The sequence below is a fragment of the Lithobates pipiens genome, unplaced genomic scaffold, assembly GCF_037356315.1.
Source record: "Lithobates pipiens isolate NorthernLeopardFrog02 unplaced genomic scaffold, aLitPip1_a1.2 Scaffold_22, whole genome shotgun sequence".
Taxonomy (NCBI): domain Eukaryota; kingdom Metazoa; phylum Chordata; class Amphibia; order Anura; family Ranidae; genus Lithobates; species Lithobates pipiens.
The window spans coordinates 96,661,464-96,681,140 of record NW_027507784.1 but is presented as its reverse complement, the minus strand read 5'-3'; the positions used below and the strand labels follow the sequence as shown (position 1 = coordinate 96,681,140).

At 41.7% G+C, this 19,677-nt stretch overlaps 1 protein-coding gene across 1 annotated transcript in view; it reads right to left on the bottom strand.

Annotated features, from left to right (window-relative positions):
- Window positions 1–203: 203 nt before the first annotated feature.
- TTC21B (tetratricopeptide repeat domain 21B) overlaps window positions 204–19,677 on the bottom strand; it is a 119,280-nt gene continuing 99,806 nt past the window's right edge. The window contains exons 25-29 of the mRNA XM_077447923.1: window positions 18,116–18,311; window positions 11,279–11,503; window positions 6,340–6,460; window positions 4,972–5,039; window positions 204–2,802 (exon numbers count right to left, since the gene is read on the bottom strand). Of these exons, the coding sequence (XP_077304049.1) occupies window positions 2,725–2,802; window positions 4,972–5,039; window positions 6,340–6,460; window positions 11,279–11,503; window positions 18,116–18,311 (688 nt within the window). The 3' untranslated portion in view covers window positions 204–2,724. The remainder of the gene's footprint in view (window positions 2,803–4,971; window positions 5,040–6,339; window positions 6,461–11,278; window positions 11,504–18,115; window positions 18,312–19,677) is intronic.

Below are 19,677 nucleotides of genomic sequence, written 5' to 3'. Positions count from 1 at the left end.
CACCATTGGCTCCCACTGTTGTCAATCAAAGTCAGTGAGCCAATGAGGAGAAAGTGGGGCAGGACCGAGCTGCAACTCTGTGTCTGATTGGTGAGCAGGCGGGGGACCCAAGAGGAGGATCTGGACTGCTCTGTGCAAAATTACACAGAGCAAGTATAACATGTTTGTTATTTTTAAATAAAAAAAAAAATGAAACTTTAGTATCACTTTAAATATTTTTATTTTTGTAATAGGACAGATGAGACCACTGACCAAGAACTATAGAGATATATATTTTTTATTATTTCCTGAAATAAAAAACATACAAGACCCTATAATAAAAACCACAAAGCCGTGTTATTTCCACACATTTTCCTGTTTCCGTATGTAAGAAATTTGTATATCCTCATTCTCCCAGCAGTGGCAGTAAGCAGTCCTTCCATTATACTGAAGGGGTTTCCCATGATCACCATCCAGTGTTGTAATACTAAAGGGCTTGTTCACATGTCCATTGAGCTGCATTTTGCTGCACACCTCCACACATGTATAGTATGAGCAGGACCCATAGGAAACAATAGTTTTCTGTGTGTCCTGTTCATTCACATCATGCATGTGTGTTGTTGTGCAGTAAACGGACACGGTGTAAAGAAGCTCTGTGCTGGTTCACACATAGTACGGTGATTGGCATTTTTCTGCACTGGAAGAACGCCAGTCACACAGCTGTTATCTATGTGGCCAGTGCACAATGCGATGCAGCCTGGAGCAGCGGTAAAATGCAGACATGCTGGTTGTATCTTAGAGCACAGGAAGGCACTGCATGTCACTGTACAACAGCTCATGACACTGCACCGCTCTACCGTGACATGAATGATGTGCCACTTTGTGCGCTTCACATAAGGTTTACATAAAAAAAAAAAAAAAAATGGAGCCGTGTGATGCAGTAAAATGTGCATCACTCCACCTCCTACCGCTGGCTCACTTTGACAGCTGCCTGCGCACACAAAACCGCTCCAGTTTGATGGACCTTACCCTTTCAAGCCATAGGCCTGAATGATAGACTTGCAAATCCAATGAAAAATAGTTAACTTGGATACCTCCTTCCCATCCCGGGGCTCTACTGGCAGCATTAGCCAGAATTCCTGACCTGTACCGACAAATCAAGTAATTCTGACTGCCAGAACTACCTCCAGGTATGCAGTGATCCAACTCCTGCCAACTGAGGATCAGAAAAGAAGGAAAGACATTGTCTTGATTCTTGACTTTAATGTGGGTGGACTGTCTGTCTGACTATCTGCCAGTGTCCATCCACCAGTAGGTGGCATATAACCCATATAGTCACTATTATGGTTGCTCTGTGTCTCGTGATGTACGACAACCAATTCAGCCCTGGAAGATTTTACCCCCTTCCTGACCAGAGCATTTTTTGCGAATCGGCACTGCGTCGCTTTAGCTGACAATTGTGCGGTCATGCGACATTGTACTCAAACAAAATTGACATTTTTTTTCCCACAAATAGAGCTTTCTTTTGGCGGTATTTAAACACATCTGCAGTTTTATTTTTTTTGCGCTATAAAAAAAAAAAAAAAAAAAGAGAGCGTCAATTTTGAAAAAAGGCTATATTTTTTACTTTTTGCTATAATAAATATCCCCCAAAAATATATATATTAAAAATAAATGTTTTCCTCAGTTTAGGCCAATATGTATTCTACATATTTTTGGTAAAAAAATTGCAATAAGCGTCTTATCATAGGCATCTCCCCGTTCTATCTCTCCTCACTGCAATCGCGGGCCGCCGGCGAACATCGAGTTCACAGGCCCCAGAAAATTTAAAGGGATGTACCTGTACGCCCATGTACGTGCCTGTGCCATTCTGCTGACATATATCTGTGTGCGGTCAGCAAGCGGATAAAGAAAAGTAATTTTTCTAATGTGCACAGATGAAGCAGCACTGATAATTAGTTGCCTGATCATCAGTGCAGCCTATCAGTGTAAATGATGTGCTGACAGGCCTGCCGGTTAACCGCTCTCCTTTCCTCCCACAAACATAGCATGGGAGAAAAGGACTGCCAATAACAGGCATGTCTGTTTACATGTTATCAGCTGTGTTTGGACACAGCTGATCACATGACTAAGGGCCACTGGGATTGACCCTTTACCCTGATCCATAACAGCAGAGCGTGCCCAATCCATGCCGCAGGAGGCGGGGTTCTAGGAGGAAGTCTATTGATGCCCTCCCAGAACTGCACTGTAGCTGTCTTTTGGCTATAGCATGGCCGGCGAGTGGTTAAACAATCATTTATACTGAAGGGGTCCCTGTGCTTCTAACTTTTAGGATCATGGGGAATAATTGAAATAGGAATGAGGTGTGGAATATTTTCCTGCCGTAAGGAAAAAAGCAGCTCTGCTTTCTCAGTGTAATAGGGATTTCAGTGATTTGCTCTGTGTGAGCTGAGCTTGAATGATGTAGCTTATGGTGCAGCCACAAAATCTTTCAGTTTCCAGACACTATATTGGCTGCATCCACTATTCAAGGCAAGTAAATTCAACTTTTAACTGGCTTTACAGTGACTTCAACTACTACTCCTTTCAAAACAACATCCTTTTCTATTAGCCTGGTGCTCTTGAGTAAACAAGGCGGTGGTCACTTGCTCCTGCTTTAGCTGGCCATGGTGCTGTGCCCGGTACACACAATTCCTGCTGCCTGGGCACTGTATTCTGCTGCTACAATTATCTTTGACATTGTGTTTAAGTCCTTAAGGCAGCTCTGGATTTGTCAAGAATATCTTTTCTTATCTTTGGGTAATTCGGGTGAAGTTCTAAGACCTGTTGAAGAAAGAATGGATTTAGAAAGTAACTTTTTTAAGATGAAGCAGATATCAGGTAGAACCTCGGTTGTATTGTATATACCATCAAATCATTCTCCGCAGCTATTACCTTTTGTACCACACCCTCCCTTTTGTATTGAATTGTGCTGTCCCCTCTCTACATTAAGCGATGCGTAAACTGTTGGCGCGATATAAATCGTGAATAAGAATAATACATACACATCAGGGAACAAATGCAGCAAGTGCTCCCTCTGCAGGCAGGCGCAGAAATATGCACAATTTCCACAAGCCCCAGAGCAGCCTTGAGCACTCAGAGATGCAATTGTTCTGCTGAACTCCTTAACCACTTCAGTCCTGGAAGAATTTACCCCCTTCCTGACCAGAGCACTTTTTGCTATTCGGCACTGCGTCTCTTTAACTGACAATTGCGCGGTCGGGCGACATTGTACCCAAACAAAATTGATGTCCTTTTTTCCTACAAATAGAGCTTTATTTTGGTGGTATTTGATCACCTCTTGCGCTATAAACAAAAAAAGAAACAATTTTGAAGAAAAAAAACTGATTATTTTTTACTTTTTGCTATAATAAATGTCCCACAAAAATATATAAAAAAAAACAATTTTTTTCCTCAGTTTAGGCTGATATGTATTCTACATATTTTTGGTCAAAAAAAAAAAAAATCGCAATAAGCATATATTAATTGGTTTGCGCAAAAGTTATAGCGTCTACAAATTAGGGGATAGATTTGTAGCAGTTTTATTATTATTTTACTAGTAATGGTGGCGATCTGCAAATTTTATCGTGACTGCAACATTATGGCGGATACATCGGACAATTTTGACACTTTTTGGAACCATTGGTATTAATACAGAGATCAGTACGATTAAAAATGTATTGATTACTGTAAACATGTTACTGTCAGTGAAGGGGTTAACACTAGGGGGTGGTAAAGGGGTTAACTATGTTCCCTGAACGGTGATTCTAAAGGGGGAGGAACTAACTACTGTAGGAAGTGACAGATCGAGGTTCCTAGCTAATAGGAACACACGATCTGTCCCTCCTGTCAGAACAGGAAAGGAAAGGAAAGTGTGTATTTACACACATTTGTCCCTGTTCTGTGTCTCCTGGTCGCGATCGCTCGTGGCCTTCAGTCTAGGGTTGCCACCTCATCCCTTTAAAACCGAACACATATTAATTACACAGTTTCTGTGGCTGATTAAGGTGATAATTAAACTCACTTGGTGGTGCCTTATCTGCATGAAATTAGCCTCAGAACCTGTGTAATTCATATGTGTTCGGGTTTAAAGGGATGAGGTGGTAACTCTACTTCAGTTATCATGACCATTGGCCATGAGCATCGGCACCCCCGCTGTGCAGCGGGCACACATGCGCCCCGTGAGATCACGTACAATAACGTGATTTTGCACAGGGGAGCCAGTCTGGCGCAGTAAAACTGCGGCGGCTGGTCCGGAAGCAATTAAAATGGATGGCACATTTTCAAATTTGACCCCCCCCCCCAAAACTGTATGTTTCCATTCATTCACACCGCATACTTTAAAAAAAAATCTCACCTTTCTAGTTGTTACCTTGGAGCAGGTTTGTGCATCTGACTCTGTAGGCAGCTATAGTTCAGAATAGTTTGCTTTGTGCAATTAGGGGATAGATTAGCACCAGGAAAAAATCCCCAATTTTTTTCCTGCCCTACCCCTATCTGTAGAAGCCTCGAAAATAGCCCTTATGGGGCCCTTGTGTACATTTGTGGTTGGTGGCACAACATTAAACAGTAAAGTTTTTTTTTTTTTAAACGCAGAAACAGGCATTGCACTGATCTCTGCAAGGGCCAACACTGACTGCACTAGCTGCTTTTTAGCATGCAGACTAGTATGAATGTAGCCTCCCCATACACACCATTAGATTTTCTGCAGATTTTTGTCTTTAGATTTACCAAAACCATGTAGTGCAAGGTCAGCCTGATTGCATACAAATTGAAACTCTTAAGGTCTGACCTCATATTATATGGTTTTGGTAAATCGGAAGACAAAAATCTGCAGAAAATCTAATAGTGTGTATGGGGCCTTAGTGATTGAAACAACATGTATAATCTCAGGATTTCTGTACAATACATACAGTAGGTGCATTATTACTGCATTCAGGAATAAGCTCTTACCTTGTGGCACACGTCAATTGCATCAACATATCTCTTTGCCTTAAGGTAGTTAAAAGCAAGTTTATATCCTGCAAATTAAAAAAAATAAAAAAATATTGAATTAAAAAATTATATTGAAGTATCCAAAGCTAATTTATTTAAAGTATCTAAAACCTTTTTTTTTTTTTTCTGGATAGAGCAAGTAAGGTTATAACCAGCTGGGTTTTTCCCATCTGTGTCTCATTACAGAAATGTTATGTTGCTTGTAAAGGACAGGAAGTTGGAGGAAATGTCTCCAAAGTGAGGGGAATCTCCTCTTAGAGATTTGTCACTACATTTTTTCATTGGAAGATTTGCCCTCCTGTTTTGATGACAACGGAAAAGTTTGGATTTTCCCTCACTCGTGGAACAAGGCAATAAAATCTAACAGGGTCGCTAACCTTCCCTAATATATAACAAAAAGGTCTTGGCATTAGATACACCTTACAGCATTTGGAGATCTTTCTTCCTACATTGTTAAACAAACCCACTGTCTTGCATCTTGCAAAGTACTAGCATGTTTAATCTGTTTCCGCCAACTGTGCTGAGAGCAGCGCCCTGTCACCGGTAAGGACGGAAAAGTTCCCGCTGTATATTTGCGATCGGGAGCTTTCCGATCATGTGACTGCTGTGACAGCCAATCACATGACCCAAATGCCCACCTCTTCCTCCTAGCATCTGGACGTTTTTAAAAGGCCCCGGGACCCGATTGCCGCTGGTGTCCCGCGATCGGGTCACAAAGCTGAAGAATGAGGAGAGGTCTGTGTAAACAAACCTCTCCCCGTAATTCCTACTGTGGCCGTCACCGATCGTCTGTTCCCTGTTATAGGGAAAGACCATCAGTGACTTCACATGCCAGGCCACACCCCCAACAATAAAAAAAAAAAACACATAACGTCACACATAACCCCTCCTCGCCCCCTAGTGGTTAACTCCTTCACTGCCAGTGTCATTTACACAGGAATCAGTGCATTTAAATAGCACTGATTGCTGTCCGATGTGTCCGCCATAATGTTGCAGGCACAATAAAAATCGCTGATCTCCGCCATTACTAGTAAAAGAAATATGTTAATAAAAATGCTATAAAACTATCCCCTATTTTGTAAACACTAACTTTTGCGCAAACCAATCAATAATCTAATTTTTTTTTAAATATGTAGAAGAATACGTATCGGCCTAAACTGAATTATGTCATTTGCTGTGACTATGGAACAACCTGTCTGTTGGTGGCCTTGGCCTAGGAGTGCACCTTCCCCGAATACTATTGGAACCAATCTGTTGTGTGACTCTCCCACAGAAAATAATGACAGGCTGTCCTAATAGTGTGTGAGGTATATTTTCTGCTCTTACCCACAGTGGGATTCGTCTGGTTGCCGTACTTCCAAGCCATTTCATAGTTGCTGGCTGCGTCTTTATACGCTTGTTCTTTCTCCATGATATAACCCGTGTATTCGTAAGCCTTGCAGCATGACTGGAACAGGAATGAATAACATAAATTGGATATCAAATGACACATTATTCATAGGGGCTGTGCACGTGTTAGTCTGAAATATCAGATTGGTTATAATGGGAAGAATTAAAATAATATTTGATGGCTTTAAATTAAGCGTTACTTTGTTTTTGAACAGCGCATCTGTTACAAGTGCAAAAAACATAGATCTCAATTCTCTCTTTTGGATCTTCACTAAATCAGTCTGTCCCCCTTTCCTCTAAAACTGTTCCTCTTAAAGTAAAACTCCAAGTAGAAATATAAGACAATTTAAAGCGGTATTAAACCCAAAACCAAAAATATAATTTTATTACAGCTTATCATTCCTTTGATGTGGTGGCTGCATTCGTTTTTTGTTTTTTTTACCTGGTGATCTGGCCAGTAACACACCTCCTGTCTGGATGAAGGAGCACAGGGGAAACCTTTGGACAATGACATTGTCAGTCTGGGGGGGAGGGGGTGTTAGATGGACTAGCAGATTTAGATACACTACCAAACTGAAACCAAACTCCAGCTCACAAGCAGTTACAGCAACAGTTTTTCTCTCTGTTGCCGTGTACACACATCGGAATTTCAGCCAGCAAAAGACCTATGAGAGTTTTTCATCGGAAAATGCGACTGTGTGTATGCCCCATCGGAATTTAGTTGGCCAAATTCCTGCCAGCAAAAATTTGATAGCATGTTCTCAATTTTCCCAATGGAAATTTCAACACGCAAAAACTCACGCATGCTCAGATTCAACTACGAGAAGGAAGCTATTGGCTACTAGGAATTGAACTTCCTTTTTCTAGTCCCGTCGTGTTGTACATCACCGCGTTCTTGGCAGTCAGAATTTGGTGTGTAGGCAAGACAGTTTGAGCGGAATTCCGACGGGAAAACCATCAGAGCTTTTTCCCAACGAGAATTCCGAGTGTGTGTACGCGGCATGTCAGTGTCTCAACACTAATACAGTTACAGGAGAGCTTGTTCTGGCAGGATCACCAGATGAAAATAGAAGAAAGCAAGCCTAAAAAAGAAAACAAATGCAGCCATCACATCTAAGAATTAGTAAGCTGCAATATAATACAATTTATAAATGTTTGCTTTTGGGTTTAATACTGCTTTAAGGCAATGCTGTATTTATTAATGTATCATACTATTTTTAAAATAAAATTAGTTTAAGTACCTAAATTTGTGAGCTGCATGCAGATGTGCTGAAAAAAGAATAAGCTGATCGCAAGAGAAATAAGAGCGAGCGCAGAGATGATCTTATCTGTCTCCAATTGCAATTTTACTAGGGGGAGGCAGGAGACACCACTGTATTTATAACTAACAGGGAAAGGGGTGTCATCCTTTTGCTGCACTGTGTAAAACTTAGGCCTTTGGCAGGCAAAACAGCTCCTTGGTATATAGGCCATGTATTTAGATGTTTGTGTGAGGTTCAGTATTAAAGGTAACTTAGAGTTAAAGGAGAACTACAGCCAAAGCTTGTCTGACTGTACTTCTGTGGATCACAGGAGTGAAGTTTGTTCTGTACTCCTGTGACCCATTTTCAGCAGACAATGGGCTGAAGCTCGCTGATGGCTGACATCACACAGCCGGTCCAGGCTGGGGAGAGATTGCGACCATCACACTCCAAAAGAGGGGGTAAATATTTGGCAGGGTCAAGTGGCTATTTTAACCACTTGGCGTCTGCTCTATAGCCGAAAGATGGCTGCAGAGCGGACGCCAATTGCCGGGAGGCCGTCCCTAGACGTCCTCCTGTTTACTTCCGCAATGCGCGCTCCTGCAAGCGTGCATCAGGGAAGTTCTGTGCTGGCCGCGTCCCCCGGACACAGCCAGTCACAGATCGCTGTAAACGGCCAATCACAGCGGCCGTTTACAGCGCGATCGGTGTGCCCAATGAGAGATGATCTCATATGTAAACATATGAGATCATCTGTCAGCGCCGCTCTCCCTCCTCACACAGACAGCGTGTGAGGAGGGAGAGATGAACGGCTGCAGCAGCCGTAAGTAATGTCCCCAGTATGCCATCTGTCCCCAGTGTGCCAGTGCCATCTGTCCTCAGTGTGCCACCTGTCATTGCCATCTGTCCCCACTGCCACCTGTCAGTGCCATCTGTCCCCAGCTCCATTTGCCCCAGTGCCACCTGTCAGTGCCACCTGTCCCCAGTGCCATCTGTGCTCAGTGCCACGTATAATGCCATCTGTGATCAGTGCCATATCACTGTCACGTGTCATCAGTGCCACATATTAGTGCCATGTGTCATCAGTGCCACTTATCAGTGCCATCAGTGTCACCAATGCCACGTATCAGTGCCATCTGTCATCAGTGTCATTGTCAGTGCCACGTATTAGTGCCATCTGTCATCAGTGTCACGTATTACTGGTATCTGTCAGTGCCACGTGTCATCAGTGCCATCTGTCATCAGTGCCACGTCAGTGTCATTGTCCTGGTGCTCCAGGGCCTTCAAAAGTGTAATAGGTAGTCAACAAGTTAGATGTGTAATTTATGCTCCTATAACACGTGACGGTGCTCCCTGCATGTTGGGCACCTCTATGTGGTCAGGCTGTGGAAAAGTCCCACACATGTGGTATCGTAATACTCAGGAGGAGTAGCAGAACTTATTTTGGGGCATTATTTGTGGTATACACATGCCATGTGAGAGAAATAACCCATTACAATGACAATTTTGTGAAAAAATAAATAAAAATAAAAATCTTCATTTTGCAAAGAATTGCGGGAAAAAAATTACAACACCAAAAACCTCACCGTGCCTCTTACTAAATACCTTGGAATGTTTACTTTCAAAAAAGGGGTCACTTGGGGGGTATTTGTACTTTCCTGGCTTGTTCGGGTCACAAGAAATGAGTACATCAGTACATCAGATGTGATCAATTTTGTATGATTCGCACCACAGCTTGTAGACTCTCTAACTTTCACAAAGACCAAATAATATCCACTAATTTGGGTTATTTTTACCAAAGATATGTAGCAGTATAAATTGTGGCCAAAATTTATGAAAAAAAAAAAAAATTAGCAAAATTTTAGCACAGAAACAAAGAAAAATGCGCTTTTTATTCAACATTTTCGGTCTTTTTTAATTTATAGCGCAAAAAATAAAATACCCAAAAAAGGATTAGTTAATAATATGGATCACTGCATAAAGTGAATGGATAAAAATGAGCCTTTTGGATTTTAAATAGATGTTGAATGAGAAAGCAGTGAATGAGGAGTTTTGTATTGCCAGTTTAATTGCTTCTGGAAAGTGAACATTATAAGTCCTGAGAGAATTCTTCCCTTCTGATAAAAGGTATTTTTCTGATAAAGCACCAAGGTAATCGCTATCCTCTAGCTGGAGCCAGTTATAAGAAAGCTTCATTTTTATTACAATTATAGACACGGCAAGGAGTTCTACGGTTCCCTCAAATGCATTTAAACAATCCTTGGTGAGTGTTACATTTTTAACAAGATAAAGATTTACAGGAGGGCTTGAGAGACTGAATAATGTAGAATCCCATTAGTGCCTAATAAGTCTTTATAAAAGCTTGTTCTCACTTTACTGTAAACAGGTTATATATTCGACATTAAGCAGCTAATTTCACATTTAAAATATATGAGAGATGACATCATTCTACCACCACTGGTCAATCAAGAGGCCAAAAACCCGGCACCCAGAAGTAGCCAGGGAAGAAGATGACTGTAGCCAGCGAGGGGTGTAATCACTGCATTGCCGGAAGGTGGAGGTGAACAATTTTTTTGGTTTAGTTTCACTTTAATTTGGCCATACAGTGCAGGCTGAACAAAAAAAATTTGAACATGTCCAGTGGTGGCTGAAGCTCCATTTTTTGAGGGGAGCAGCAAACAAACCAAGCGCCAGCCCCGCTCACCCACCCCTGCACTTACCCCATCCAGGTCCCGAGCGGCATCCCTTGCTTCTCCTCCTGGCCAATTCGGTCGCTTCTCCTCCCAGCCATCTGGTCTCAGGACCTGCTTCCTGTCCCGATTGGCTGAGAGGAGAAGCAGGAAGACAATAGCGAATGTTGGACCGCTATTGTCACAAGTGGGTGGGCTCAGGGCGCAGTGCGTCCGGCTCTAATCTTGTGCTTTGCAAAAAATGTAACTCCTTAGAACTCTATGCGTCTGGCGCCCCGCATGGAGATTAGGGACCGGGCACATAGAGATTAGTATGGCGGCACCTCTGTACCCCTTATGGACGGGCTGCCACTGAACAGATCCCTCCCTCAACGCTATACAGCGAGGAAGGATAATCCCCCTCTGTGCCTATTGTATTCAGACAACCAGCACCAGCGGCTGTCGAATACCTGAACAGAGGCTGCATCACACTGGATGCAGTTTCTGTGCAGGCTGAGCTAAAAAATATTACTAATTTCTTTATCCACGCTATACAGTTAGGATGGAAGAATCCCCTGCTGTGCCTATTATATTCTGACAGCTGCCTTCATCTGAGTGAATGCAGTTTGTGTTCAGCTGCATATTTTCCAGAAGGCTCCTTTGACTTTTCAATCAAAGGATTTTGGACAAAAAGGGGCCAAAAGGCCTTCCACATAGCGAGTTTCGGACGGTTCATCAACACAGAGTGAAATTAATCAGAATAGCTTGTGTCCGTTTTATTGTTTGACAGGGTCACCTTACATCCAATCTAAGCAATCAGGGCAGAAATGCCATCAGACGACATTACATAAAGTGCAACTATAGCAAGTGTTGACCACACTGTGTCTTTGTCGAGACTAAAACTGCATGCCTTATCAACTTAGTATGAGGTTCAGCAACACAATTCCCTCTTTGTTGGTTACAAACCTTATTATGTCGCAGACAGCGTTTTAGCAACTCGCCCGCCATATCGTATTTGCCTGACTGAATGTAAATGTCTGCTAGTAACAGTAAACTCTTCTCAAACTCCTCTGCCTCTGCTGGGTTCCAGTTCATTTTGGCAATGCGTTTTAGTTGGTTTCTTGCTCTTGGGGTTTGCTTTAAGATCATGTAAGCAGTGGCCATTCCCAAAAGTGCCGGCATATGGTCTTTCTGGAAGAGTGAGAGACAATTATTGTAGTAATAATACAAAGAGTAATATTGTGCAGTAACCTGGAGCAATAGATAACAATTCCATTTTCACCTGATTAGATAAATCAGTATAGATAGTTGACAGTTAGTGAATATGGATTACTACACTTTGCTGCAGCAAGCCTGTTTGTGTGTGTGTGTTTATAATATTATATATATTACACATACACACACATTTATATATTTGCTAATTAAAAAAAATAAACTCTGGTCTAACTGAATAGCAGAGTACGGTTTTAAAGCTAATCTAAACTCATCGATTTAACGGTTTAAAAAAACAAAAAAACTGACTGTATTCACACCTATGCATTTTTTGTGCTTTTTGCATTTTGCAGATTTGCACTACAGAACGTGTTCCATAGGAAACCATGTTAAATGGACTGTAGTGCAAATCTGCAAAATGCAAAAAGCACTAAAACTGCATAGGTGTGAATCCAGCCTTAGACCCCCTTTCACACTGAGGCACTTTACAGTTGCTATGCCGCTAAAAATAGTACCTGTAAAGCACCTCTCCTTTCACTTCAATGTGAAAGCCAGAGGGCTTTCACACTGAAACAGTGCGCTGGCAGGATGCTCAAAGTCCTGCAAGCAGCATCGCTCCTAAAGCGCCCTTGCCCACTGAAATCAATGGGCAGGGGCGCTTTGAACCTTTTTTCGGCCATCAGCAGGGGTTAAAAGCGCCCTGCTAGCAGGTGAAAAGTGCCGCAAAAACGTCATAAAGCGCCGGTGTTGGCGGTGTTTCACCGCCGACGCCTGGCGCTGCTCAGTGTGAAAGTGCATTTACATTCATAGCATGCCAGGAGTGCGGTCACATATGTTTATGCTTTCAACCAAACGGTCAAACCATTAAATGGATGGTGTTATAACTGATCACAAGGCATGGCAGTTGCAGATGGGAGGCGAAGATGGCAGCCTTCTTGCCCAAAAAAGGATAGGAGGGATTAGTTCCATTTTAAAATGATGACCTGAGTAAATAAAATGTAACACTTTTACCTACAGTGCATCCAGAAAGTATTTACAGCGCTTCAATTTTTTCACCTTTTGTTATGTTACAGCCTTATTCCAAAATGGATTAAATTCATTATTTTCCTCAAAATTCTACAAACAATACCCCATAATGACAACATGAAAGAAGTTTGTTTGAAATCTTTGAAAATTTACATGTACATAAGTATCAAAGTCTTTACCATGACACGCAAAATTTAGCTTAGGTGCATTCTGTTTCCACTGATCATTCTTGAAATGTTTCTACAACTTGATTGGAATCCACCTGTTGTAAATTCAGTTGATTGGACATGACTTGGAAAGGCACACACCTGTCTATACAGGGTTCCACAGTTAACAGTGCATGTGAGGGCATAAAGCAAGCCATGAGGTCCAAGGAATTGTCTGTAGCCTTTTCAAGACAGGATTGTATTGAGGCACAGGTCTGGAGAAGGGTATAGACAAATTTCTGCAGCATGGAAAGACCCAATGATCACAGTGGCCTCCATCATCCCTAAATACAGTTGAGCTCAAAAGTTTGAAAGAAAATAGAAAAAGAGGGCGCACTGGCCTTGTGCGTTATCCTTTGACATGTTTATTAAAAGAAAGAATAAAAACTACTCACAAGCATATAAAAGCCTTTAACATGTGGCAATCCGTCTAGTGATAGTCTCCAGATGACGGAAGAGAGGACGTATGAACGGTTCCTTTTATATGCTTTTGAGTAATTTTTATTCTTTCTTTTAATAAACATATCAAAGGCTAATGCACAAGGCTGTTGCGCCCTCTTTTTTCTATTTTCTTTCTGACTGCTGGGATACACCTATCCTGGAGGGCAGCAAGGCCTGAGACATTAACCACCCTGAACTTTAGATCAACCGATCAACACACTTGTGTGCAAGAGTATTTGTTTTATTGAGCTCGTCTTTGTGGCTTTTTAAATCACAATTAGTGTCTGTGTATAAATAGTCAATGAGTTTGTTAGCTCTGACTTGGATGCCCTAAGCAGGCTAGACACTGAGCCATGAGGAGGTAGAAATGAACAGTCAAAAGACCTGCATAACAAAGTAATGGAACATTATAAAGATGGAAAAGGATATAAAGATACCCAAAGCCTTGAATAGGCCAAACAGTACTGTTTAATAACTCATTAAAGACTTCCCACCCGGCCTATAGCAAAATGATGGCCAGGGCGGTGGTTCAGTTATCCTGACTGGGCGTCATACGACATCCAGCAGGATAAGCCGCAAATGCACATCCATCGGTGGTGTGTTAGTCTGATACACTGGAAAACCGATCTCGGTAAATAGGCTCTGACAATCACAGCTGATCACAGTGTAAACAGGAAGAGCTGGTTATCGGCTTTTCCTCACTCGCGTCTGACAGATGTGAGTAGAGGACAGCCGATTTCAGGCTCTCCTGAAGGGGGGGGGGTCTGTGCCAATTGTTTATCAGTACAGCACCCCCTGCTGATGCCCACCAGGTATGCCACCCTGGACCACCAGGGATATGTCAATCAGTGCCCAGGCAGCTGCCAATCAATGCCCATCAGCAATGCCTATCAGTGCCCACCAGTGCCACCTATGAGTGCCCATCAGTGCTGCACATCAGTGCCACCTCATCGGTGCCCGTCAGTGCAGACTCATCAGTGCAGGAGCAAACTTACAAAATTTTATAACAGAAATTAAGAAAAAAAAATTTATTTATTTTTTTTCAAAATTTTCAGTATTTTTTAATTGTTTAGAAAAAAATAAAAACCGCAGGTGTGATCAAATTCCACCAAAAGAAAGCTCTATATGTGGGAACAAAATGATGGGTGCGGGGGGGGGGGAGAGTGCTCGGTATTGAAGTGGAAAATTAGGGGCTCTTTTGATACCAAGCCAAGGTCAGGTAGACCAAGAAAGAATTGCCCAGTATACAAAGAAAAACCCACAGGTAACCTCAGGAGAAATACAGGCTGCTCTCCAAAAAGACAGTGCGGTTGATTTTAAGGATCACAATTAAACGATACTTGAACAAAAAAAAAGCTGCATGGTTGAGCTGCCAGAAGGAAGCCTTTACTGCCCCAATAATAAAGAATACTAGTGTGCACAACCCAAAAGTTCCTACCTAAAAATGCCACTATTAGAAAGATTTACCAGGAAGCTGGCAGCATAAAAGAGTGATCTCTGCACAATTAAAAGACATAAATAAATTCACATAAAGTGCAATAAATCATGAATGTGCAAACGTATTACCGTCATATTGTGCAAAATCCGCTAAATCTAGTGCAAATCCACAAAAAAGTGCAACACATATATCACAATAATGTGCAAAACAGCAAAATAAAGTGCAAAATGATAGTAAATGTTTTTAAAAGTGCATCCGTGCATGTGTGTATGACGCTAATATATTTATGTGATCAAAAGAACTTCTTGATAAGTCCCACAATAATGAATAGTCTTTCATATAAGGTTCAAATTGACCATGCAAAAAATAGGTGCAGTTCACTTCAGGCAGTGTCAGTCCACCTATGCTCAGTGTTCAAATGCACTCCGGAGCACATTTGAACACTGAGCATCGGTGGACTGACACTGCCTGAAGTGAACTGCACCTATTTTTTGCATGGTCAATTTGAACCTTATATGAAAGACTATTCATTATTGTGGGACTTATCAAGAAGTTCATTTGATCACATAAATATATTATTTGCGTAATACACGCATGCACGGATGCACTTTAAAAAATATTTACTAGCATTTTGCACTTTATTTTTCCGTTTTGCACATTATTGTGATATATGTGTTGCACTTCTTTTTTGTGGATTTGCACTATATTTAGCTGATTTTGCACAATATCACAGTAATACTTTACTGCCCCAATGCCACAAAAAAGCCCAATGAGGCATGTCAAGGTGTTGTTGGGCATATTGTAACCAGGCTTTTTTGTGGAACTTGTGCAGTAAAGGCTTCTTTCTGGCAACTTGACAATGCAGCTCTTTTTTGTTCAAGTATCATCGTATTGCGCTCCTTAAAAACAACCACACCATCTTTTTCCAGAGCGGCCTGAATTTTTCCTGAGGTTACCTGTGCGTTTTTCTTTGTATCCCGAACAGTTCCTGTGGCAGTTGTGGCTGAAAACTTTCTTGATCTACCTGACCTTGGCTTGGTATCAAGAGATCCCCAAATTTTCCACTTCTTATTAAATGATTGAACAGTACTGACTGGCATATTCAGGGCTTTGGATATCTTTTTATATCCTTTTCCATCTTTGTAAACTTTCATTACTTTGTTATGCAGGTCTTTTGACTGTTATTTTCTGCTCCCCATGGTTTAGTATCTAGCCTGCTTAGTGCATCCATGTGAGAGCTAACAAACTCATTGACTATTTATACACAGACACTATTTGCGATTTTAAAAGCCACAAATATGGGAAATTAACCTCTATGTCCGTGGGGATACCCACGATCGTCTCACGGAGAGGATATCAGAATTTCCCTGTTCTGCCTAATAACACTGATCACAGCTCCCTGTGATCGGGAGCCATGATCAGTGCTGTGTCACACATAGCCCACCCCCCACAGTTAGAATCCCTCCCTAGGACACACTTAACCCCTGCAGCGCCCCCTCCTGTTAATCCCTTCACTGCCAGTCACATTTACACAGTAATCAATGCATTTTTAATTGCACTGATCGTTGTATAAATGTGAATGGTCCCAAAATAGTGCCAAAAGTGTCTGATCTGTCTGCCATAATGTTGCAGTCATGATAAAAATTGCTGATTCCTGCCATTACTAGTAACAAAAAAATCATTAATAAAAATGCCATAAAACTATTCCCTATTTTGTAGACGCTATAACTTTTGCGCAATCCAATAAAGGCTTACTGCGATTTTCTTTTTACTAAAAATATGTAGAAGAATATGTATCGGCCTAAACTGAGGGAAAAAATATGTTTTTTTATATATATTTTTGGGGATATTTATTATAGCAAAAAGTAAAAAATAATGTGTTTTTTCAAAATTGTCGCTTCTTTTTGTTTATAGCACAAAAAGTAAAAACCGCAGAGGTGATCAAATACCACCAAAAGATTTATTTGTGGGCGGAAAAAAAAGGACATCAATTTTGTTTGGGAGCCATGTCGCACTACCGCACAATTGTCAGTTAAAGCGACGCAGTGCCAAATCGCAAAAAGTGCTCTGGTCTTTGGCCAGCCAAATGGTCCGGGGGTTAAGTGGTTAAAAGGAGCCAAAAACTATGTGATAATAAATGGCTTCATGTGATCACTATCCAGTTTTTTTTTGGCATTATTAGTAAAACTTTCAATATAAATGCCAAATTTTCACAATTTCTGCCAGGGTATGCAAACTTTTGAGCACAACTGTAGAAGAAGTTTGGAACCACCAGGACTCTTCCAAGAGTGGGCCGCCCCGGCCAAACTGAGCGATCGAGGGAGAAAGGTCTTAGTCAGGGAGGTGACCAAGAACTGATGGTCACTCTGACAGAGCTCCAGCATTTCTCTGTGGAGAGAGGAGAACCTTCCAGAAGAACAACCATCTCTGCAGGACTCCACCAATTAGGCCTGTATGGTAGAGTGGCCAGACGGAAGCCCCTCGTCAGTAAAAGGTACATGACAGCCTGCCTGGAGTTTGCCAAAAGGCACCTGAATGACTCTGAGACCATGAGAAACAACTTCTCTGGTCTGATGAACCAAAGATTGAACTCTTTGACCTGAATGGCAAGCGTCATGTCTGGAGGAGACCAGGCACCACTCATCACCTGGCCAATACCATTCCTACAGTGAACCATGGTGGTAGCATTTTCAGCGGCAGGAACTGAGAGACTAGTCAGGAACATCCTTGATGAAAACTTGCTCCAGAGGGCTCCGGACATCAGACTGGGGCCAAGATTCATCTTCCAACAGGGCAAGAACCCTAAGCACACAGCCAAGATAACAAAGCATTTTTCTCTGCTTCACACATGTTCAGACATGATGTTCTATGGAGCAGTGTATGCACACCCATCCTATTTTTTTACATTTTTCCACATGTTCCTATCATTTAAAGTTTATGTTTGGCCAGGTCCCCAGTTGCTTCCCCTTGTAGGAATGTCATCCTGCCACTGTTGGAGTCCTCGGGACCTGTGAGCCCCCCACCAACGATTTACAGCAATGGGAAGTGTCCATGTCATCAGGTCCTAAAGACTACAAGAGTGGCAGGATGACATCCTGACAAGGAGAAGCAACAAGACTGGTCCTCAGTGAGCCTGGACTACAGAGGTTGTCCACCAGTCTTTAGAGCTACCACAGACAGTCATGTGACGTTAGATTCAGGGAAGTAAAAAAGACTTTGGAATTTTTTTTTTGTATGAGTGGGTAGAAGAACGACTGCCCACAAATGGGCTTTAAAAATCAATACATTTTAAAAATAAATCTCTCTTTTTTCCTTGAGAGCCATTTCATGAAATTGTACTGAAGTTATTTTGTGTAGTCTGTTTAAACATAACCTGTGTTAAGCAGGAAAGGACACCAGAGTAAGCTGGGTGAACGAATATAATGATTCAGCTTTCTTATGAGAGAACAAGAACACATTATAAAGATAGAAGGATCTTACTTCTGCAGCTGCCACTTCAGTAAATGTGTTTAGAGCACGTTCTACATTGGCTTTCTGCTTGGTTGCCATCAGGCAATAGTTCTCCATAATTCGAAGCTGGATGTGTCCATGGAGACTTTGTGGCTTCAACTCCTTAAGAAGTTTCTCTGCTGTTCTGACAGCAAGCTGTACAGACTCCTGCTTTTCTGTGGAATTCCTACAAAATGACAAACGAAATTTCATGTTCATTTATGGGAAGGAACGTGTAGAAGTCCAACTTTTCTGTGTTAATGGCCTTTTTTCTAAAGAGGCACAAAATTTAAAGTTAGCATTATATAATCACCAGGAGAGAAAGTTAGCTGTGTTTAGCAAAATGTATCACCACATTATCACAAATATCTACAGTACTCGACTTCTGAGACTTTTAGATATTTGTATATATGGCTATAACAAACTTGTTAATTTGTTATCCATTGAGGGACATGGGAAGTCATCTACTGTTGGTTAATACTAATACTAAAATAATTTGACACTGGTCATTAAAAAAAACATAAAAACTGTAGACCAGCCCAGGATAAGCCCACCTCTTCCCAGCACACCTTTTATTAGTGCCTTTAGGAGGATGGACATAATTTCTTCAGCTTTGCTGGGGAAAGCGTAACCAATTTTGCTGGCTTTTGTTTTTTCAATTTTTTTCTTCAGTCAAAATTCCTACATAGCAGTTATCCAGATCAGCCTTTACCTAGACCCTAATGGACTGGACATTGTGGTGCTAGCATTAGGCACCTTCCAGACACAGTTCTGGTTACACTTTAGCCATGGAGAATTTTTCAGGTCCAGAACTGCTGGCATTGCCTACATGCTTGCCCTGTCTCTGAACACTCACATGGTGAGTAAGCCGATCAGGCTGAGCACCAGGTGCTTCCTTTCCATTTGTACTGCTGGACACCTTTAAAATTCACTATTTACAATGATTATCTTAGAAGGAGTTAATGCTGAAGGACTGAGTGCTGATGTCATATTTATCGGGTCTACCTCATTGGAGTCACCTTTAGCTCCATTGGATGGAACTTTGTTATTATAGGCCTCCACTGCAGTCACATAAGAATATGTGGCCAATTTAACTTATTTCGCTATGTTCCTGTGGCATATGTATCCGAATGTCAGCTGAGTAAACACTGGCTCCAGGCAGTAAAAACCAGCATGAAGCACAGAAGCCGCTGGAGTGGAAGTGACATCAGAAGGGGGCCGACCAATTCCACTTCCAGTCCGCTGACTTACACACTCTGTGCTGGTTTTTACAGTCTGGAGTTTGTGTTTTCTCGGCTGACATCCAGATACATCAGGCACAGGAACACGGAGCCCACAACCGGTTACCAAGTAGATAAAGTGGCCCTTGCTCCTCAAAAGTTTAGGCACCCTTGGTATAAGGGATATAGCACCTTGGACTACCATAGATGGTGCTATACAATAGTGTCCAAACCTCCTGTAGGCATCAGTATACCCAAACATAAAAAAGTGTTTTTTTTTTTTAGTCTTGAACATAAAAAATAAAGAAAACACAATTCATTCATTCTCATAAG